The sequence below is a fragment of the Narcine bancroftii genome, chromosome 1, assembly GCF_036971445.1.
Source record: "Narcine bancroftii isolate sNarBan1 chromosome 1, sNarBan1.hap1, whole genome shotgun sequence".
Lineage (NCBI taxonomy): Eukaryota > Metazoa > Chordata > Chondrichthyes > Torpediniformes > Narcinidae > Narcine > Narcine bancroftii.
Genome location: NC_091469.1, coordinates 254454194 through 254478818, shown reverse-complemented (window position 1 = coordinate 254478818; position 24625 = coordinate 254454194). Strand labels below are relative to the sequence as shown.

At 41.7% G+C, this 24625-nt stretch overlaps 1 protein-coding gene across 2 annotated transcripts in view; it reads right to left on the bottom strand.

Annotated features, from left to right (window-relative positions):
• The window catches only part of trim44 (tripartite motif containing 44), a 101617-nt gene that overhangs the window by 60558 nt on the left and 16434 nt on the right, over positions 1-24625 (bottom strand). For both annotated transcript variants that reach the window (XM_069895748.1, XM_069895741.1), the window contains exons 2-4: positions 22796-22873; positions 17445-17684; positions 9401-9420 (exon numbers count right to left, since the gene is read on the bottom strand). In XM_069895748.1, the coding sequence (XP_069751849.1) occupies positions 9401-9420; positions 17445-17684; positions 22796-22873 (338 nt within the window). The remainder of the gene's footprint in view (positions 1-9400; positions 9421-17444; positions 17685-22795; positions 22874-24625) is intronic.

The following is a 24625-nucleotide window of genomic DNA, read 5'->3' as shown; positions in this document are numbered from 1 at the left end:
CTCATTGCTACCATCAGAAGCATGAAGATACACAATCAGTGTTACATACAGTTTCTTCCCCTCCACGATCAGGTTTCAGACGACAATAAAACTACAGATACCACCTAATTTTTTTTCTTTTCCGCACTATTTGCTTTTAAAATTTTGTATTTACATCATTGTAATTTTATAGTAATTCTAGCACCTTGTCCTGCACCATCCTGCTGCCACAAAACAACAAATTTCACAACAAAAAACCTGACTGATTCTGAATGTTCTTGGATTGAAAATATCTCACATCTCTGCCTCATTCTTTATATTTATTTGATGAGAGAGACTGAGCGAAGGCACAGGCAGGGGAGTGCGTAATGCAGTGAGAGATGCAAGGGAATAAATGAATGCTGAAAGAAGAATGAATGAAGTAATTAAAAAAATGAACAAGCAAACCCAAAGAAATCAGGGCTAAAACAATTAATGAATCAGGAGGACAGAGAGAAAGTTTCTTAAGGATAAAGGGATGAAGCAGTCAGAATGATGAAAAAAGATAAACAGAGAGAAAGCAGCACAGGAAAGACAGGAGGATTAAGTTTGAGTTTCCTTCACCAGTCTTCAGGCCTCTGATGGAGCAATTACTCTCATGTTCGGATTTTATTTTCAGATATGCCAGTTACAAACCACAGGACAATTAGGTAGACAGTTTGCACTGACCAGCGTACGATTTTTTCCAAAGGGTGACCAAATGGAAGAGTGCCTGCCCAGAGTTCAGCCAGTCATTGAAATCTCTTGGTGGCCTGGTTGGCTATCTGGCCTACATGATAGTATCCACATCCTTCCAGACTGAAGTTCAGCAGTGTTGCAGAGCTTGAATGCTGCCACAAGGTGCAAATCTTGGCTGATTAAGCACAGCACTACCAGCTCCCATTGAGATGATTATTGCCCTGAATTTTTCTCAGCCACCCTGGAGTGTGTTGCTGTATTAAACAGTTAAACCAATGACAGTTAACATCATCCTCTCCAGAGATAGCAGAGAGCAACAGGTTCAGCCTAAGGTGCTTTCAGAATTCCCTAAAAACCTTGGTGCTTCCACGAACAGGACTATGTTCTACATTAATGAGGGGTCCTATGCTCCAAAAGTAGTTTTGCATTTGTCCCTATTCACAGGTATTGCAGCTGATTGTCATATGTTTAGTTTACACTTTTCCATTGTGTTCACAATCGTTGAGTTAACAAATTATCTTGTTGCCTTCACACTCAATTATGTTTTTTTTTGCAACAGCTTTCCTGCTGAGCAGACATGACATGGTGCATGCCTCTACTGCACTCATCATAAAGCAGGCTCTGGCGTCTGTGTTAAGGTACCAGATGTACAGACAAACTTGGAACTCCAATCCACCCAGTTCATCGAGTTTGCTCGATTATAGACAATAGACAATAGGAGCTGGAGTAGGTCCTTCGGCCCGTCGAGCCAGCACCGCCATTTTACAGATCATGGCTGATCACTACCATCAGTACCCCTTTCCAGCCTTATCCCCATAACCCTTAACTCCTTTGCCCACTTATGCTCCTCTCCGGGTCCCATCGCACCTCCTCATTTGTCAGGAAGGCACAGCAGCACCTACACTTCGCAAGAAGCCCAAGGAGGGCAAGGCTATTGGCCCCAACCTTGACATCATTTTAAACAAAGGAGCACAATTGAGAATGTTCTGTCTGGGTGCATCATTGTGTGGTATGGCAGTTGCAAAGCATCAGATCAGAAGTCAATACAGAGGATCATTAAAACAGCTGAGAAGATCACTGGGCTTTCTCTCTCCTCTACTAACAACATTTACTGGGAGCAATGCTTAAACAGGGTTCAAAGAATTATAGAGGTAAACACACCAAAATGCTGGAGGAACTCAGCTGGTCTTTTCAGCATCTATAGGAGACAAAGATATATTACCGATGTTTAAGGAACAATCAGACAAGGCAGAAGCAGGATCTATCAGAAAGTCTCAGAATTCAAACAATGGCGGAGGAATCCAGACCAACAAAAGGTGTTCATTGGATGTGATAAGGGACTAGGTAGAATTTCTCATGTCTGTGGGAAAGGAGACAGGGAATGGAAGGATTACAGGGGAAGTAGGGGGAGTGGGTGGGTTTTAACAAAAACCAGAGAAGTCGATATTAATGCCATCTGGTGGAGGGTACCCAACCAGAAGCTGAGGTGTTGTTCCTTCAATTTACTGGTGGTCTCAGTCTTGCAATGCATGAGACCATGGACCAATATATCGGCAAGGGAAGGGGATAGAGAATTGAAATGGGTGGCCACAGGGAGATCCACACTATTGCAGTGGATAGAGCAGAGGTGCTTGATGAAGCCATCTTCCAGTCTGTGTCCAGTCTCTCTGATGTAGAGGAGACCACGGTGAGAGCATCGGATATAGTAGATAATCCCTGTAGATTCACAAGTGAAATGTTGCTTCACTTTGAAGGACTGTTTGGGGCTCCGAATGGTGCTGAGGGAGGATGCGTAGGTGCAAGTGGAGCATCTCCTGCAGTCAATGGGGTAGGTCCCAAGAGGGCAATTGGCGGAGAGGGAGGAGTGGACAAGGGAGTAACGGAGGGAGCGGTCCCCATGAAGGCGGAGAGGGGAATATGAAATTCTGGTTTGGATAGGAACGGATTCCTCCGCCATTGTTTGAATTCTGAGACTTTTTGGTATATTCTACTTCTGCCTTTTCTGATTGTTCCTTGGAGAAAGTCTCAGGCCCGGAACGTCGGTGATATATCTTTGTCTCCTATAGATGCTGAAAAGACCAGCTGAGTTCCTCCAGCATTTTGGTGCATTTACTAGAATCACAGCGTCTGCAGCCCATAGTGTTTTGGCCCACTACCTGCTTTATGGTAACATACAGGAGCATCAAAATCAGGACTGTCAGGCTAGAAAATAGCTTCTTCCCTCAGGCTGTGAGATTAATGAATGGTATCCTGTAACTGAGCAAATCATTCCAGATTATTTGTATCTATTTACGTTAAATAATTTCATGTGAATAATCACATACATACAATACACAGCACATAAATTATATGTTTGAACCATGGTCCAGAGAAACACTGTTTCATCTGATTGCATTCGTACAGTTAGATGATAATTGAACTTGATTTAGTAGTTTCTGTTACCTCAGCTCTGCATTCATATGGTGATCTTTCACCTCCTAGCTTATTAAACATCATCCTACCCTCTGCCAAAAGTACTCAGGGATTCTGCTCCCACTGCTCTTCAAGTTCTAAAAGCTTACAACAATCAGAGAGGAAAAGAAAAATCACCTCACAAAAGGAGGGGGGAGTCACGTGATAGAGTAGTGGCCGGTAGGAGAACATCAGCCCTCTCCAGAAAAGAAGAAATAAAGTGAAGAAATAAAGTGAAGAAAACACAAAGTTCAAGAAACAGAAAACACAACAAATAAAAGATAAAGTTGTGGAAAAAAGAAAGAAAATGGCACCCAAGAAGGAAAAAGCAAAAACAACGGAAAAAAAAGACACCAGAAGAGAAAGGAGAAGGCCTTACCTGCATGAAGAAACAGGGAGCCGTTGTGGAGAAAAGAGCCCGCTCCCCAAGGATGGTGACGACCCCGCAGAGTCGCGACCTCCCGACCACTGGACTGCAAAAATGGCTCTCTGAGCCAAACAGAAGTACGCAATGCGCACACTAAGGAAAAAGAAAACACCGACGTGAGGGGGGCCCAGCTGAGGAGTGAACTAACATAGCGCCACCAGCTGAGAGATGCCCGACAGCAGGGCTCTCAGCTGGAAGAGGAAAGCGACAGGAAAGGGAGTGATAGGAAAGAAGAACAGCAACAGGAGGCCCAACAGATAACTAGCCCAGAAGAAGAGGACCAACAGCAAGGAGCCATGCAAAAAAAACACCCAGCAAAGTGAGGCAAGCAGCTCAACAAGAAAGTCAGAAGAGACACAGATACAGGAAGAGAAGTAGAAGACACAAACACAGGTGCAGACACAGAAGAAGAGGAAGAAGACCAAGCTCTGCACAGAGGAATAGAAGGTAAAATAGATGGACAGTATATAGATTTTTTAAAAATTTCAAGAACAAATGAGAGCATTAAAAGAATGGTTGATATTAGAATTTAGTGAAATGAAAAGAAAAATGAAAGTACAGAAGAAAAAGTGAGTAGAATAGAGCTGGTCATGACAGAAATAGGGAAACGATTAGAAAATGTGGAAGAAAGAGAAATGGCTGTAGAAATGGAAGTGAATGACTTAAGAAGAAAATTGGAAGAAAGTGACAAAAAAGTTAAGAGTCACAGGAGTTGTTAGCTCAGAAGATGGATATAATGGAAAACTATAGTAGGCGAAACAATATAAAGATAGTGGGTCTAAAGGAAGATGAAGAAGGCACAAATATGAAAGAATTTATAAAAGAATGGATCCCAAAGGTCCTGGGAATGCCAGAAATACAGGAAGGAATGGAAATAGAAAGGGCACACAGGACACTAGCCCCAAAACCATAGCCACAACAAAAAACCAAGATCCATTTTAGTAAAATTTCTGAGATACACGGCAAGAGAAAATATACTGGAGAGGGCAAGGAATAAAATTAGAGAAGACAAAAAACCATTGGAATACAAGGGTCAAAAAATATTTTTTTTTACCCAGACATAAGTTTTGAACTCCTCAAGAAGAGGAAGGAGTTTAACACAGCAAAATCGATCCTATGGAAAAAAAAAGGCATTAAATTTATGTTAAGATATCCAGCTGTGCTTATCCCAGGGCAGCAAAACAGACTGTTCTCAGATCTGGAGAAAGCACGAGAATTTGCAGAACGCCTGCTGGACAGAAGGAGAGATGAAGAGATGTAACAAGAACGAAGAACGACGACAAACTACAAATAAAGATGTAAAAATAATGTACAAGTAAGAATTAAAGAAGGGAAAGAAAAGGGAAGAAAGGAAGTAAGGGGTGGGAAAAAAAGAGGGTGAGCTTTGTTAAATGTGAAGACAAAAGTCTTTTCTGGAGAATGACAGTCACTGCGAAATCAGTTGACACTTGTGAGCAGGTTTGCAATCCAAATGGAGAGGGGAGTTGTGGTTGCCCGGCAAGGGACAACTGGGGGGGGGGGGGGGGGGGGGGGGGAAAACACACTTGGTCTTTTAGATGTGGGAGTTGTTGAAGTATTTTATGTTTTAGAAGTGTTGTCATACATTGAGTATATCTGCCTAAAAAGGCAACCCCTTATTTCTAAAAAGTGGCCTATTATTCTAAATTGTCCATTGAGAGACTTCCTCTCCACATCCATCTTGTCAAGGCCTTTCAGATGCTATCTGTTTCAATCAGTCCCCTTGGGCTTACAATAATATAAAAAAATGCTAGCTGTCATATTTGGAATTTTACAGCAATTTTGTGAGATGCAGATCACTGAACTGTTAATGGACAGGTTTTAGTGTAACAGATCATGCTGCTTCTTTATCAGCTCAGCGTGAAGCTGAAGTTCCATTGTTATCAGGCACTCTCGTCATTAAAATTAGGATCAGAAGGTCACCCAGTTTCTTGTGCCTGCTTCACCATCCTATGCGACCATGGTCAATCTCCATCTCTTCACCTGCCTTTCCGCCTCCCTCTGGATACCCTGAACAATCTATCATTTCCAACCTGGAAATTGCATTGACCCAGCAGCAGCAGACTTCTGGAGGAGGTTAATGAAAACGTGTTGCCTGACTTCACTCCCAAATAGTCAACCTCTGATAATAAGGCAAAATCAAATTACTTTATCAGTGAAAACTCAAATTTGGTCAGCACTCAAGGGTCAAAACGTGAAGGAATGCAACTCAATTTAATTAATCTCTTATTATTTAACCCTTTAAATTTAGATACACGAACTGTAATCCATGCAAGGTGTTTTCCACAATGCAGTGCCCGGTAATGGAATGGAATTCTGATGATGAGGTCTAATAACATTCACCTCATCAACCTTCTTGAAATACATATTAATACTCCATTAGCCTTTTAAATTATTATCTTTATGTCAACCAGCTTTTAGTAATTTACCAATATGAACTCCCAAACCCGTCTGTTGCTCCAGAGTTTATGGCTTGGACATTTAATTAAAAAAAAAATTTTAGACATATTGCACAGTAACAGGCCATTTCGGCCCACAAGCCCATGCCACCCAATTACACCCAATTGATCTACAACCCCTGGTAGGTTTAGAACAGAAGAAAGAATCTGGAGCCCCCACAGGAAATCCACAAAGACACGAGGAGAACGTACACACCCCCTACAGACAACGCAGGATTTGAAACCCAACCATTGGCACGAACCAATTATTTTCAATGACCTCTCTCAGATATGGAGAGGTACACTCCTCAATCTATTTGCCGTACTTTTGTGCGGCCACGATCCATTGATGCCTCTTCCCATTCAACTTTGAGGTGGATACATAAATGGCTAGAATCAGGAGGAATTCCCACAACTAAATCATTGTGCTAAAAGCTCGGCTCCCTGGGATATAGAATGACCACTTTCTGCTGACTGGACCCCTTTCCAATTCACCCACTCTCTACTTTCTTGCCAATTATCTGCCAATATTAAATGGTTGCTTTCACTTCTGTGCATGATCACCTTTACATCACATAAAGAGACTCAGCAAATGCCCTTTGGAAGACCATGCCAATAGGATTCTTGGGTGAAGACTTTCCTGTTAACTCTATTCTTGGTTGTCCCCTTAGCTCAGTGTTACTCACTTTTCTCAAAAAAACCAATTGCACTCATTTGATTTAATTCGCTCATTGCAAATCCATTCTCTTCTTAAATATGCTGGAAGTCCAAATGCTCAGTCACTCAAAACCGAATAACGAATTTGAACATTGCCCCCGCTGAGAACTTGATTAAAGGGACAATCATTTCCTAGTTTCTCTTTCGTACTCTTCTTAAATAATAAATGCTGAATAACAGAAGATGATTTCTGATTTGTGGATGGTCTTGACACAGTCATTATTTATAATATACTGGCCTGAGAAGCAAACAACAGATGATCTAATGGTCTTTAAGCTCATTCATTTATTTGCAAACATCTTTTCAGAATCAGGATTTATGGTCATGAACAAGTCATGAAATTCGGTGTTTTGCTGCAGCGTCAAAGTGCAAACATTCAGATTGTGAACTATCTTCCAAAAAATACACAAAGAAAAATAAAATTAGTATTGCACCAAAAAGTAAGGCAGTCTTTCGGTCATTGATTTCACACATTAAGTTCAGTAAGTTCCTGCCCTAACAATTAACTCTAGTTTTCCTGCTATTTCTGGCACCTTGCCCTTAATTATGAAGACTGATACATTTGGCATGTGAATTAGTTTTTAAATTTTCATTATCAATTTGTATTTATGTAATACTTTATAATACAGTAAAGCAAGCCAGCTGAAGGCCCACAAATTTTATAAAGAAGCACATTAGGGGATACGAAACCAGATGAACAAACATGAGACGAGGTGAGGAAATTCTAAAGAGGAGTTTAAAGGCAAAGAAGTAGGGAGGCGAAAAGCCCTATGGATGGAATTACAGTGCTAGACACTTTGGCATGTGATGATATGGATACCCATTAGTCAATGGTTACATTGTAAGAGTGCCCAGGAAAGCAGAACTGGAAGATGCCACACAAGTTGTGAAGAAGAGTAAATTCTGAAGATAAGAAGCAACTTGAAAAAAAATTGAAAATAAACAGCTCTTTCAAATAACTGAGGAGTTGCTCTATTAACATTACTGAAAAACACAGGCATCCTTTATATACCACATCAGCTTCTCTTATTTACCCTTCTATTTTCTTTGCATCTCTTCTTTTTTGTTGTTATTTTTCCACCAGATCATTGGACCTTTCCCATTCTTTACATTGGTTAAAAAAAAATCTACACCTTTTGTTGGCTAAAGTTCTTCAATATAAATGGAGCTCTTGTCTTTTAAGACTGTGTAAGTGTCCAACATTCTAACTAAATGTTTTGGGGTACCCACATTCTTAGATGGTAGTTATGGAAGAAAAACAATTCAACATTGTCAGGTTCAGTCTCATTTAAACTCCGCCTCGCCTAGATTTTGGTTTTAATTAAGACTTCTCCCTCTCAGATCTAATAATGAATTCAATCATCTTAGAGTCACTGTTCATTGGGAATTCCTTGGAGTTAGACTATTGACTAATTCTGGATATAGCAGGAGATGTTTACTTATGCTCACACAGAGGGTGGTGGGTATATGGACCAAGCTGCCAGAAGAAGTGGTAGGACTGGGTACAATTGAAATGTTTGGAGTCATTTAGACAGGTACATGGATAGGAAAGGTTTAGAGGGATATGGGCTGAATCCAGGAAAATGGGATGAGATTGGGTAGACAACTTGGTTGACATGTACAAATTGGATCAAAAGTCCCATTTCCATACTGTAAAACCATGACTCAATTCATTATTTAACACTGCTCACTATTGCAGAAAACACTCAAACTGTTTACTGCCTTTAAGGTTGTTCTGCTGAGCTGCCCTCCAACAATAAAGATGAATGACAAGACCCTGAAAAGTGTGGGCCACTTCCCATCTTGGAAGAAGGCAAACATCGATGGTGAAATTCACCATCATCTACAATGCACTAGCACAGCTTTTGGTCAACTGAGGAAATGAAAGACCTCAGACTTACGGTAATTCAAAACCCTGGTATATTAGGCAACAGAGTTCTCTGCCCTTTAAGGCCTTTCTGAGATTTGAATGACCTTTCACAAGCATGTCAAGGCACTGGAAAGATACCGCCAATGCTACCTGCAAAACTTTTCAAGGTCAGTGTCCATTCCCTGACCACTTACTCCAGCCCAGTTTGCAACCATACATGCATTCATTAATATAGCAGTTTTGTTAACACAAAGAAAGAATAAAATTGACAGCAAACTTCAGACCATAGAGAGTTGGTCAAGTAATCCAAAGAACCTAACATTCTGTCACTTTTTGCAAACAATTCTCTCAGAATGGCTTCAGGTTGAAATCACTTTAAATTTCTGCTTCATACAAAAGTATTTCTTTTTTGACCACAGGATGAAATGTACTCGGACAGAATTACTGTGCTAAGTGCAAGTCAATGGCACAATTCGTTTCCTTTTCAGATAAAAACAGCCACAACTGTTTGAAACACCTTTCCAGAGGTGTCAAATTCAAAACTAATTGATGATCCAGAAGGTGCAAGAACACAAGAGTGGGTGCTCTTCACGAGGCAGAGCAGCCTCCCTTGTATCCTGCCGTCTGAGATCACACTCCTGATATTCCTTTGTCCATTCTATTTGAGATGTTGCCACCTCAGTCAGAGCTCAGAATTCACCTGATCGATACGCCAACTGGCAACACACTATTTTTGGAATCAGTAACAGTTCAAAAAAGTGATAATCAGGTGCATCATCATACCTGAGTTTATCTTCAATATCCTGCAAGGAAACAAGACAAAAGGTTAGTTGAGGCATCAGACTGACCATAAACTCTTAGGGCCATAAATTCATTTAGCAGAGCAACAATTCCCCCAGATTCTACCACCCACTACATAACTGGGACAATTTAGACTGGTCAATAAACCTGCCAGTCCACCAGCCCTTAGGATGTGGGAGAAACCTGGAGGAGCTGGAAGAAAACCATGTGGTCAATGGGAGACTATCACACAGACTGCACCTCAGTGACATACAAATCAGTGTGTTTCTTCATTACCCATGTTGGTACATGGAAACTTGGAAGAATCAAGTCACAGAGCAAGAAAGCTGCACCCAGGTCAGGGAGAAGTGTTTAAAACAAGGAGATTTTGGTGGGTCTCGGCACATTAGCATTAGACCAATCAAGTCGCAGAGTGAGAAAGCTACACAGGAACAAGAGCACACAGGGTAGCGGCCATTGTTGGGGCGGCCAGTATGTGAGTGGTTCAGTGTAGGAGTGTGAATTTGAGACTTTGGTTCACAAGATATAGGAACAGAAGTTGGCCCATCATAAACATGAGCTGATCCATCCACCCACTCAGCCCCACTTCCTGGCTTTTTCCCTGTAACCCTTGATACCCTGACTAATCAAATACCTGTCAATCTCTGCCTTACATTACACCAATGACCTCACTTTCAAAGCCACCTTTGGCAACAAATTCCACAGACTCACGACCCTCTGACTAAAGAAATTTTTCTGCATCTGTTTTAAATTGACACCCTTTTATCTTGAAATTATGCCCTCTTGTTCTACCATGGGGAATGGCCTTGCCACATCTACTATGTCCAGGCCCTTCAACATTCAAAATTACTCTAGGAGGTTCTCCCTCGTTCTTCTGTACTCCAAGGAGTACAGTCCAAGAGCTAACAATTGTTCCTCAAATACTAACCCTTTCATTCCTGGTGCCATTCTAGTAAGTCTTCTCTGAACCCTCTTCCATGCCAGCACGTCTTTTCTCAAATACAGCACCCAAAACTATACCCAGTACTCCAACTGAGATGTCGCCAGTGCTTTATAGTCTCAGGTTTATATCCCTGCTCTTGTATGTTATCCCTCTAGAATGAATGCCAACAATGCGTACACCTTCTTCATCACTGACTCAATCTGGAAGTCAACCTTTCTGGTATCGTGCACGAGGATGTCCAAGTCTTTTTACACCTTGGAATTTTCAATTTTCTCTCCATCTAAATAAAAGTCTGCCCGTCTGTTTCTTCTACCAAAGTGCATCACCATACACTTTCAACATTTTATTTCATTTGGCCACCTCTTTGCCCATTCTCCTAATCTATCCAAGTCTCTCTGCAGCCTTTCAGTATCTTCAGCACCACCTCCTCACCATTTATTTTTGTATCATCTGTAAACTTACCCACAAAGTCATCGATTCCACAATCCAAATCATTTATGTGCAATGTAAAAAGAAGTGGCACCAACACCAACCCCTGCAGAATACCACTGGTAACCAGTAGCCAACCAGAATAGGATCCATTTATTCCTACTGTTTTCTGCCAAAGAGCCAATGCTCTACCCATGCTAGTATCCTTCCTGTAATTCCATGAGCTCTCATCTTGTTTCACAGTCTCAAGTGTGGCACCTTGACAAAGGCATTTTGAAAGTCCAAATACACAACATTCACTACATCTCCTCTGTCTATTCTACTTGTAATCTTCTCAAATAATTGCAATGGGTTTGTCAGGCATGATTTTCCTTTAAGAAAATCATGCCAACTTGGGTCTATCATTTCATCCATAATCTCATCCCTGTCGATCGACTACAACAGCTTCCCAACCACCAATGTCAGGTTCGCGAGGTTTCAGTGAGCAGAGGCTGAGGAGAAGGTGCAAGAGTTGAGATAAAGTCAGGACAGGTTTATCTAACATTTTTTTCTATTTCATAGACAGTGGGAATTACACCCAGGGCAGGGACATGCAGAATGTGGATAGTCAGGGAAGTCAACACTATCATCTGGGAGAAGTACATCCAGCTACAGTTCCTTACAAACCATGTTGGGGAACTGGAGCTAGAGTTGGATGAACTCCAATCATTTGGGAAGCTGAGGGGGTGATACACAGGAGTCACAGGGTGTAGACGACACCTTCTGGGTTCTAGTATTTCCTAATTTCAAAACGTCACATCTTCAAGGAAACATGGGCTACAATATTCCAAATTACTATTTTATTAATCCAGTAAACCAAACTTTGTAGATGCAGATTAGCTTTAATTCATTGATAAAATGGATAAACATTATGCATAACTTCACATTGAGATTTTCATAATAAAGAATAAACAAAGCATATAATGTATTTAAAGATATTACTATATTCAACTTTAAAGAGATTTGCAAGAAGAAATAAGATGAATTCACAGAAAAATATCTTGAGCTCACGTCCTCTTCATAGTTCATCGAAGAATGAGACGCAAGCTCAATCTGCATGGATATTACGACATATTTCGTCATAGTCAGTATGGTAACACAACAAACTATAGTCCTTTTTTAAGGGACAAGCACAAAATTAACTAAGAAATCAAAAACACAAGGTTTTAACCTTTACACAGGGACACTATCTCACCTAGGAGGCAGGTAGCTGGGTGACAGGAGAGGGAAAGGGACACAGGCAGTCAGTGCACGACATTCCCTGTGGCTGCTCCCCTTAGTAACATTTTGGATACTGTTGGTGGGGATGAGCTATCAGGGACAAGCCAAGGCAGTCAGGTCTCTGGCACAGAGTCTGGTCTTGTGGCTAAGGGAGGAGAAGAGGGGAGCTGTCGTGTAGGGGATTCCATAGTTGGGAACAGATAAGAGATTTTGTAGAAGAAATAGAGTATCCTGGATGGTATGTTGCCTCCCTGGTGCAACAGTCCGAGATATCTCAAATCGAATTCATGCCATTCTCAGAAAGGAGTGCGAGCAGCCAGATGTTGTGGTCCATATAGGGACCAATGACCAATGAGGAAGGGTGACAAGGTTCTGCAAAGAGAGTTCAGGGAGTTAGGCGCTAGGTTGAAGGATGGGACCTCCAGAGTTGTGATCTCAGGATTGCTACTCGTGCCTTGAGCTGGTGAGGTTAGAAATAGGAGGATAATACAGCTAAAGACATGGTGCAGGAAGGAAGGCTTCAGGTTTCTGGATCATTGGGCTCTCTTTCAGGGAAGGTGGAACCTGTTCTAATGGGTCAGTTTGCATCTGAACTGAAGGGGGACTAATATCCTTGTGAGAACATTTGCTAGTGCTGCTCTGGGAGGGTTTAAACTAGATTTGCAGGGGGATGGGAACCAGTGTGCCAGAGCAGTTTATGGGGAATAGTAGGGAGAACTTCTTCACATGGGGAGTAGTGTGAGTGTGGAATGAGCTGCCAGCTGAAGTCGTGAATGTGGGCTCAATTTTCACATTTAAGAAAAATTTGGACAGGTATATGGATGGATGAGGCATAGAGGGATATGGACTGGGAGCAAGTCAGTAGCACTAAGAGTTTGACATAGATTATAAGGTCCACAGGGCTTCTTTTTTGTGCTGTAATGTTCTATGATTTTAAAATGGCCTGATGTGTGAGTGTATTTCAAACCAATGGTACAATTAATTTTCAGATAAAAAAAATCCCATGTTCACAACTATTTGAAGCACCTTTCCAGAACTTGCAAATTCAAAGCTAATGGATGATGCAGAAGGTGCAAGGAAACAAGAGTGGGTGTGCTTCACAAGGCAAAGCAGCCTCCCTCATATCCCACCATCTGAGATTGAGGACACCAAATCCAGGCAGCATCTGTTTGACATATGCCATCCTAACTGAACAAGGTGGTGAACAAAATGAAGTAAAATAAACATACATTTAAAGTGAGAGGGAGAAAACTTAATGGGTATGTGCAGGCAACAATATTTTACATGGTGTATGGTGGGTGCCTGGAATGGGCTGTCAGAAGTTGTGGTGGAAGCAGAGTTTAAAAGGCTTCTTGATAAATACGTGAATATAATGGGATTAGAGGAATATATATCAAAGGCCAGCAGCAGATTTTTAGTTTGCATTGGAATCATGTTCTTGTCCAGTGCTGAACTTTTCAATGTTCTATCTGATAGATTCTAAGTCAGAAGATGGGAGATGTCAAACAATAAATAATGTGTGATGGAGGAAGAATTGTCAATGGCTGCAGAGTTGTGTCAATAGTCATGGAGAAACATCTGAAAACATGGTATTATTTCAATAGATGTGCTGCTAAATCAATATACAAGGAGATATGTCAATAAACACAGAGATAAATAAAAGACCTAGAGATAAATTGATACTATTGGATGCAAATACATAGACTGGAATATTAAGTCAATAAAACTCGGATTTCAGATTTATTGTCAGAGTACGTACACGACATCACATACAACCCTGAGATTCTTTTTCCTGCGGGCCAGGCAGAATTACCCACTCACTCATTAGTGGCGCCAAAAGAACTGTACGCGATGCGAGATAAAAAAAAATCAATAGAAATGTCAAAATTACAAGATACATCAAAGGATATCAAAAAGATAAATGCATATAAAAATGCAGCAAGATTTTTCAAAATGAAAGGTTAATTTAACTCTGTAATCCTTTGATATTAATCAGTTTCTTTCTTGAGCTCTGCAGGTTGCTGATCCAAGCACTTTATCTTGTTTCCTAACACCAGCAGATTGAATAATCGTGAACTTCAGGAGGAACTTTTATTCCACCAGGGGTGGCCAGTTCTATCTTGATGAGTTTGCATGCTTTACTTATTTTACCCACATAAGAATGCTTAACCTGTAAAAGCTTTGCATCCTTGAGTGATGACACGGATTGCGTTGAATGGAAACATGAGAATTTAAGATCATCCAGCCCAATTTGCACTGATTATTTACCCAAATAAACCCTGGAAAAAAAAAAGCTGCTCTGGGTGGACTCATGAAATGGGATCTAAAACAGTGAAAAAAACTTTCCTGACTGGAAATGTGTCATGGCAAAAGATGGCTCGACTATTGTTAGGGAAAAATGGCAAGAGTAACACGCCAGTTTAAGTCGATCCCCAGCCCTCCCCTCCCACTGGTACCAATCGTCAATATGTTGAGGGACAAAGAAACCAATCCAACAATATAAAACACAAAGTACTAAAAAACACAGTACTCGCAACGATACTAATAACAGTAACGGGACTAAAATTGCTATCAACTGTCACAGTTTAATTCATTTATCGAAAATGAAAACCCAGACATCTTAATTGGGACTGAATCTTGGCTCGATCGCTCAATCAAATCTTCCAAGATATTCCCTCCTCACCTGCAAATTTTTTTAGAAAAGTCACACACTCTGAAGGAGGTGGTGTTTTTAAAATCAGTGTGAACCATTCAATCCTGTGTTTCGAAAGAACGGACTTGGTAGAAACTCAGAGCAAATTTGGTGTCAAGTTACACCATGGACATACAGTGCTGATCGGGAGCTTTTACCGCCCACCTGATGCAAAGTCCAGGCCTCTCCTCAACCTTGACTCAGGCATCTCAAAAATAAATGCCTCATTGCACTCTCAATTTATCATCTTGGGAAGGGGGGGGGGGGGAAAGAGGGTGATTTTAATGTCCCAGGCGTAGAATGGTCTAACAGCAAACAAAGCAAACAAAAAGGTGCTTTCTCTCCAAGAAGCCTTAGCTGATATGATCCTGAATAATCACCTGTCTCAGAAAGTCACTTTCCCTACCAGACGTGATGATACAAATGGCACTGAAAACACCTTAGACTTATTACTAACTACACATCCAGACTTCATTTTAGAGGACTCATCTAGTCCTGGATTTAGTAATTACTTTATCATTTAAGCAAAACTGCACACAAAGACTAAAATCCCTTCTAAACCACCTTTTGGAGAAAGGTGAACACGGATGAATTCAAAATTTTAGCAAAACAACCAGAGAAAGATTTTTTCAGTTTCCAACCAAATAAAGAGTCCATTGAAGACAACTGGGCTATGGCTAAGAGACTCGCCTCATGATATTGTCCCAAATCATGTCCCTCAAACTTATTAAGGGCTGCATGTGCCCTCCTTGGTTTTCTACAAAACTAAAACATCTCTGCAGTAAGAAAGAGAAATTTTACATCCATGTCAAGAAAAGTGGAACAAGATCAGACTGGGACAAATTTACCAGAGTTTGAAAGCAAGTTGACAGTACCATAAGGAGTGCCCATAAAAAAACATGTTTCTACAATCCTTGAAGGAGATCATAGTAAAGATTTTTGGAAATAGGTGAAATCCAGAAGGACAGATAATACTGGTGTCCAGACGCTTAAAGTAAATAACTGCCAGATCACAGAGGACCAGGAGAAGGCAGAAGCTCTTGCAAACCAATTCCAAACCGTCTTTTCCCAGGAAGATACGGATCCTTCATCTTTTCCTGATCTACCGCCCAGCCCATATATAGACATGCTTCCTTTCACAATTGAGGTTGAAGGTGCCAAAATGTTGCCATTTAACATCAATAAGGCAAAAGCTATTGGGCCAGACCAGATTCAGAATCAAGCCCTCAAGACTGCAGCTGAAGAACGAGCTCCTGTTCTGCAGTTTATCTTCCAGCAGTGGCTCGACTCAGGTGACCTTCCCCTGAAATGGGGAAAGGCAAACATCACACCTCTCTTCAAGAAGGGCTCAACCACCAACCTGGCAAATTATCGTCCTGTTTCATTAACAAGAACATCCTGCAAACTCCTGGAGCACATAATATGCAGCAACCTGATGAGGCATCTTCGCAGTCACAATATTCCTGCTGATGATCAGCATGCATTTCGGAAGCATAAATCATGGAGCCCCAGCTTATCCTGACAACAAATGACCTGGCCAAAAACTTTAAATAACAACGTCACCACTGATTTAGTGGTGCTCAATGTCATTCCCCACTGAGGATTACTTAAGAAGCTCGACTTCTATGGTATTCACTCCAACACTAAAAGATGGATTTCCAGTTTGCTGACGAAACATCTCCAGTGGGAGTGCGTGAATGGAAAAAGCTCTGAATGGCGTTCAGTGTTAAGTGGCATACCCCAGAGCACAGTGTTAGGGCCACATTTGTATTTACTCCACATCAACGACATTCACAGAAAAGTCACAAGCACCACTAGACTATTCGCGGTCGACTGTTTGATGCACCGTCCAATTAAGTCAGCAGAGTTCAATGATGCTCTCCAAAAAGATCTTTGACAGCATGGTAGAATGGTCACAAAAATGGGACATGCAGTTCAATCCTTGCAAATGCAAAACTATGTGTGACATCAGGAAGAGAAAACCAGGCAAAACATCATACTAAATCCTGGGTGTCACCCTCGATGAAATCAAACAGACCTTGGCATCAAAATCAAGAACGACCTGCGTTGGAACGATCAGACGTATCGCACAATGGTGAAGGCCACAGGAGTCTTAAATTTTCTGAGACGCAACTTCCATCATTGTTCAACTTCTGTCAAGGAGAAGTTGTACTTCAACCTCGTCAGACCACATTTGGAATACGCAGTAAATGCATGGGACCCAGACACAACCAAACACACTCTTCCCATCGAATGAGTCCAGAGACAGGCAGCCCGATGTGTCACCAATACAGATGGAAGAAAGGCAAGTGTTACAAAGCTCTTGGAATCATTAAAGTGGAGCTCTCTCGGACAGGCGTGAAGCACACCGCCTGACCTGTTTTTACAAAATGCTAAATTACCAGCTCGATATAGATGACCAATCTTATATGGAACCCAGTCCTGCTAGGAGCAGTCGAGGGCACGCAACCCAATTTGTAGCGTCATCTTCCAAGACAGATGTGCACAGCAATTCATTCTTCTCCTGAACAATTAAAGCATGGAATAATCTTCACCCCACCACACTCACCCAACCAGACTCAATTAAATTCTTCAAAAAAATCTCCTCCTTCAGCACACCAGTTTAAATTCCATATGGAGTATCTTGGAGAATGAAGAACCCTTACAAGAATATCCATAGAGAGTGAGTGAACACCCCTCACCTTTGGTTTCAATAATGCCAGCTGGTTAAAGGTGTCCAACTGCTTTGTGAGCTCCTCCATCTCCTCTGTAAGCTTCTCCATGGTGACATGAATCTCAGCGATCACCTCGGCCACATGTGCTGTAGCCACTGCTTCCTGTAGGTCCACCAGGTGCAGGGCCTTGCGCTCCTCCTCGATCAACAGTTTCCTCATCTTAGCAAACTCTTGCTTAATGCAGTCGATCATTTGCCCCTGAGTCACCTGAGGGAGGAGGTTGCAAACCACAAGACCATGAGCAAAAACATGCCAGACCATAACTTAGTTGGGGATTTATGTTGGTATATTGGACTGTGTACGGGAACAATGGATGTAGTATAATCAGAAATGCTGAATCTCAGGGTAATATCACCTTGAGGGGTGTGATATATGTTTATAACTGAATAAGGGTGAAGGTATATAAGGGCAATATCGTTGTGTCTCAGTCAAAATTGCTGTGAATGTGATATAGTATATCAGCAAATATTGTGGTGCTGGAGAGGTGTGATGTGAGGAGTACAAGGTATCACCCAATATGGCGTGAAAGAAGGGTGTGTTATATCAGGCAACACCCCAGTGCATTGAGGATATACTTGGAAGGATTTGGAGCTATAATGTACTTGATTATATTCTCACAAATCAGGGTATTTGCATCAGTCAATATTACAATGATTGGAGGTTATTCTATCAGCAAATATGCCATGACCAGGAGATGTAGGGTATCAGGCAATATTACAGTGAATGATTACGAATGTTCTAAAACATGAATAAAGACCAAAAAGGAACATAACATTCATTTTCTTCCACAAAATCATCTCTGGAGAGCAGACAGATGCTTATATCAACTACAAATGCTGCATTATTAGCTCTGATCCAATAATCTCAACCTCAAAATATTTATTCACAATAGATCTGCCATAGTGGCAAAGCCGTTTATGAAATGCCCACCATCTTTCAAAAGCAGCAACTTCTAACAATTACACAAAGGCTGTTTTATTTGCTCTTGATAAAATACTTTTTCCAAATAATAGCTTTCAACTTTTGATGTGATCGAGAGGCAACTTGGCAGATTCAAGTGATACAGGGATATTGCCCACAAGGCCGTAGCATAAAGTGGATGACCTGGGGTCAACAGCTCCATTCTCATCTTCATTCTTTTAGTGTAGCATCTACCTCTCTACCCAAACATCTCAGTGTAGCATGACTTGTATGAACGATTTAGAATCTCTGGAATTCACTTGATTGACGTGTCTGTCTGTCTGTGTGTGTCTGTCTGTGTGTGTCTGTCTGTGTGTGTCTGTCTGTGTGTGTCTGTCTGTGTGTGTCTGTCTGTGTGTGTCTGTCTGTGTGTGTCTGTCTGTGTGTGTCTGTCTGTGTGTGTCTGTGCCTGTGCCTGCCCGCGCCTGCCCGCGCCTGCCCGCCCGCCCGCGCCTGCCCGCCCGCCCGCGCCCGCCCGCCCGCGCCTGCCTGCCCCTGCCTGCCTGCGCGTGCCTGCCTGCGCGTGCCTGCGTGTGTACACCATCCATCACTGCTGAGAAATGTCAGGGAAGTAATTCATCCTCAACCCTGAAAGACTGCTCAAGAAATGTAGAGAATGAGTGTTGTGGCAGGTCAGTTACAATTAAATGGAATGAGGAGCATGGGATGTTGATATGAAGGAGTTAGGGGTTGAATTTATCAGATATAATTACATAGGAGAGTCATGTCTAAAATGCACTGATAATTGTGTAAAAATTGGATGATATTAGGCCAGATAAAGGAACTGCTCTCTGACAATATTATTCTGAATCCAGGAGAGATTCCTAAATAATGTTCGTTGACATCATACTGTATTGCAGTGATTGATGAACCAATAAAACTGCATCAAGTATATTGGAGAATGCTGGTGCAAATGTGGTATAGGATCTGAGATTATTCTCATGAAACAAGAAGTGTGTAATGCCAGATAACATTACTTGAATGATTTAACATTGGAAAATATTGCGCTAAAAGCAGTTAGGGGATGCACAGCTACGGTGGTTATACGGGGTTGCAGGAGTCAGCAGCATTGGAGGAGGTGGTGGGATCCATGGACACTCGGTGTCTCTGAACAGTCTCTCTTTTGCTTCTCTTCTTGGTAGGGGCACTGGACTAGTGTGGTCTCTCTGTGTGTTCCTTTACAAGCCAACAGATGTCAACAAGTTTTGTACATTGATGTGCATGACAATACAGGCAAAAAAAACAATCAAAGAGGGTGAGAGAGAACATAATTTAAATTTACCTTTTTTTAAAATTTCATTTAGTTTTAATTTAGAGATACAACACGGTCACAGGCCCTTCCGGCTCACGCCCGCACTACCCAAATACACCCATGTGATCAACTAACCCTGATCGCCTTTGGAAAGTAGGAGGAATCCAGAGCAGCTCATTCAATCCCCAACCTCATTGTCCACTGAGGGCTGATGGACTACAGGGACACTGCTGTGGCCTGTACAATAAATATTCTTACATCACCTGACAAAGCCGGCTCGTTATCCTCAGAGGTTTGGTTATGCTTCAAGGATTTCACTATTTCCCGAATTTTGGCAAAGTATGATTGGATAACATTCAACTACTTTTTTTATTATAAAAAAAAGCATAAAAGGCTTCAATCAAGAAATGTTGCAAATCTTGTACGTTGGTGGACAATGGATTTTGTGAGTGCAAGGAATGAGTAAAGGCAGAACAGCAAGGAAGCAGTGAGCTGTGAAAGGCTGTCAGAGTTGACAGCTTGTGCAAGAAAAGGCTTAATTGAAAGCCTTGTAGTGTGTTCTGTTAATCAGGCAGCAGCCTGTGGATGACCCAATCATACAAAGGCCTCGCTCAACTCCAAATTTCTTACTGCTGTCCAACACGACTATGTGAGAGCAGGAGGTGTCTCAGTGGTGCCTGCTGAAAGGATTTGAATGAAAAATAAGTGCACTGAGGCACACAGGAACCTGCTGGTGTGAATAAAATGAATGAAGATGGGTGGACAGTCTCAATGCCCTCTGCCAGAGAGAGGAAAGTCTCCAATGACATTGTCAGCATGAGGCCTGTTACTTCCTGAGAGATGACCTCATCTACACATTTTAGAAAAGATTGGATAGGTAAGGCAATGGAGGGCTATAATCCAGCTGCAGGTCAATGGAATTAGGCATGAACTAGATGGGCTGAAGGGCTTGTTTCTGTCCTGTAGTGGTTCTATGCCAAACAGCACATGGAAAGCACTCTCGTCCTGACCATTATATTTTGTAATGACTAGATGGGGCTGATTGTGAAAGTAGAGCATCCTTGGAGTTTCAGGCAGGCTTCCAGTGATGGCTTGAGCAGCAGAATAGAGGTCAGGGTTTGAATCGCTTTCTCAACTCCTGGACCTACAGCCCAAAACTCTAGTACAAGTTCCAGCACTAACCTTGTTGCATGGAAAAGTGGGCTGTCCAGGGAGCTTTGCCCTCCATGCAACCTGCACTCTCTGCTGGACCCTGAACATTGAGGCAAACGTGAAGAAGGAACACCAATGCCTCTAATTTTTTTTTTTTTTTTTTAAAAGGAGATTTGGCCTGTTGTCAGATACTGCATCTAACTTTTACAGATGCACTGTGGAAAATATACTGGCTGGTTGCATCACTCCCTAGTTTGGGAATTCAAGTGCCCCAGAATATCAAGGCTCCAAAAGGTTGGAAATATAGCCAGGCCTCTCAGTGCCAATGCAATGAATGTATCTATGTGAACCGCTGCCTCAAGAAGGCAGTCAACATCAAAAGGGTCCCATTCATTACCTTGGTCACAAGCTGTTCTAGCTGCTACCTTCAGCAAATGCCTGAAAACCAGCGCCTCCAGATTTAAGAACAGTTTCTTTCCATCAGCTATCAGAGTCCCCTTGTTACACTAATCAGGAACTGCTCCAACGCCACAAAAGGACTGTCTGCACTAAGGCAAAGTACTTTTATTTTTAAAAATTGTCTGATAACTGAATATTCATGATCTACTTCAAGTTCAATTCCAATTTTTTGTCAGTACATACATGACATCAGGCAAAATTTCTACTTATCGGTATTGTAAGACATACTCCATTTTAAAAAAAAGGGAGAAATGTAAACAAACTGACTGCAAATGCAGAAAAATATTCAGTAATAAATAATGTGCAAAGTAAGAGGCCTTAAACAAGTCTCTGATTGAATTTGTCGTTGAGGAGTCTGATGGTGGAGGGGGAGCAGCTGTTCCTGAACCTGGTGGTACGAGTTTTGTAGTACCTGTACCACTTTCCTGATGGCAGCAGTGAGAACAGAGCGTGCACTGGGTGGTGTGGATCCTTGATGATTGCTGCTGCTCTCCATTTTGCTTAGATGTTCTCGATGGTGAGGAGAGCTTTGTCTGTGATGAACTGAGCTGTGTCCACGACCTTTTCAAGGGCTTTCCACTCAGAGGTATTGGTGCCCCCACACCAAGTCGCGATGCAGCCGGTCACCATGCTTTCCACTATACATCTATAGAAGTTTGCCAAGGTTTCGGATGCTCTATCTTTTGTATTTAATGTCTCTTTTTAAAAAAAAATTCAATTATGTAAACTATTGTAGTTCTTTTTTTTATATAAAATCGAACACCTATTCAACTACAGCAAGAAAGGATTTTGGTGCATCTGTACATTGTACAATGTACATGACAATAAACTCACCATCAGTTTTACTTAATATGGGATTATTTGCAGGGGTAGTGTCAGGAGGAGGGTTTGTAACCTGTGCAATGCCCAACTCAAGATATCTGACAGGACAATGACAAACCAGATGTACAAGATGTTGGTAAGGCCTCATTTGGTGTACTGAGTGGAGTTCTGGCCACCTAGCTATTATTGCCAGTCATTAAGTCGGAAAGGGTGACAAAAGGATGCATGAGAACATTACCAGGACTTTGAGTTACAAGGAGAGAGAGCCTGGATAGGTTTGGATCTTTTGCCTCAATCACAGGAGGCAGAAGAGAGATAGAGAGACCTGTGGCTTGGTGCAAGGGCGAGCAATCTCTCTCTCTCAATGTCAGCAAGACCAAGGAGCTGGTCATAGATTTCTGTAGAAGGGACAGAGATCACTCTCTGGTCCACATCAATGGGGCTGTGATAGAGATAGTAGATAGCTTTGAGAGGAGCAAGCATCTCCAATGGCCTGTCCTGGTCCTCCTACGTCAATGCAATGGCCACGAAGGCACACCAGCACCTCTATTTTCTCTGAAGCCTGCATTCCTCAACACTTCTACAGGTACATTAGTGAAAGCATCCTAGCAGGCTGCATTACTGTGTGGTACAAGGATAGCTCCACGCTCAATCCAGAAGTGCGAATACTTACATTAGGGTCGGCGCATTTTGCCTTCAACCGCACCACCATCTCTGTCATGGCACCCTTCAGGTCAACAGGAGGTCGACTCTAAGGAAAAGCAAAGGAAAAGGGTTACGGCTCGTTTCTCAGTTACTGTGGTTATGCTACACAGACACAGGGCTTTTTTCATGTGTTTTGTGAGGATGAAGTGATAGCTTTGAAGTAATGAATTTCATGTTGCTACAACAAAAGACACAAATCCTCCTTCTTAAACTCAGGCTGAATGATGTGAATAAGCAAGGAGACAGGGACCTGTGGACTGTTACCATAACCTCACAGGGGCAGATGGTGTCGTTCGTGTTAAACAGCAGATGTTTATAGAAGCCCAGGAAGAGCTGATTTGAATGAAACAGATTTGCATAAACTACAGTGACAACTTCATCCTCCCATATTAAGGGACATTAAAATGCCAGCGCCATTTGTGGTCAGACATTAAAGAAGAACTGCACACGTTATTTGGATGGTGCAAGAGAATCACAAATTTTGTCTGCAATAAATGAAGATCATTGAAAATAAACCAGTTCTGTGCTGTCTGTCACAGCAAATGAAAAGTACACCAACTGTAATCACAATGAACAGGAAAAGTAGGTCTTACTATCACGAGTGACCATTTCTTGCTGCTTTGTGATTCCAATGCACGACGCACAAAATTGATAAAGGGGGAACAAAATAGTGTTGGCAACCCTGTAAAGTCATTCAAAATTGCTGCCATTGATTAGTGAACTTCCATGGAGCCTTTTTGAAACCATCATGGGTGTGTAAAAAAAATGTATCAAATGGCAGGATTAGAATCAACCGGAATTATGAACACTGGCACAACAGCAACATCTTAGATAAAGGCAACCATTACATTCTCGAGTGGATGCAAAGGATCTTATGATGTTATAGTCCTGGGCAAGCAGCATCCCTTACCCATGTCACTATCATAAGAATGAGTGCACTGTGACACTTGACTTGCATTTATTTATATTGCACATTCCCTCATCTCAGGAGCCAATAAATACTATTAAAATTTAGTCATTGTGCACAAATTGGTCACAGAACTTCCCAAATTATAATCATGATTACAATTCACAGGACATAGGTGCTTTGGGACGATTTGAGAATTAGAAAAGGTTTATGCAAAAGCAAATCCTTTTTTCATTTTGATTAGTGCCACGGTTATTTTCAGACTATTCCAAGTAAACATAGCATGCAGCAGGGTTGGGAGTATCCAAAAACAAAACAGCATCCCCCCGATACTGTATAGTGTTACGAGCCCAGAGGACCCCAAAACCCAGCAGATATAGATATTCATCAAGACAAATGGTTACTTCAACAAAGGTTGCTTTTAATCATCTTTAAACATGAAAATAAAACTAACTTATCACTATTGACTTACTTAACCCCCTTTTAATTCTAAGTGTACGTGTATGTAATGGATGTGTAAGTTCAGAAAGTTCTTTGGCTCACAGTCCAATCTCACTTCTCACTCCTCCAAGTTCACTGGTTGCAGGCAATTCTTATACTGTGCACAGAATTTAACATTTATAAAGTTCACCAGGCTTTGGTGCTCGAATGGTAAATGGTTACTGCTCAGGAAGGATCTTGTTGGTTTTCAAAGAGAGATGTGCTGTTCCAGGACATCCACAACTGATGAACTTTCATCAGTCACCTCAGTGTCTTGCTGACGAAACTTGCCCCATCGGGATTCTCCAGATTAACCTCTTTCTTTCAGGACACCACAGTGTTCCTTTTTGTTTCCCTTATTCCAAGTGAAACTCTCTCTGCCTGCAAAACCACATGACCCTCTTACATCAG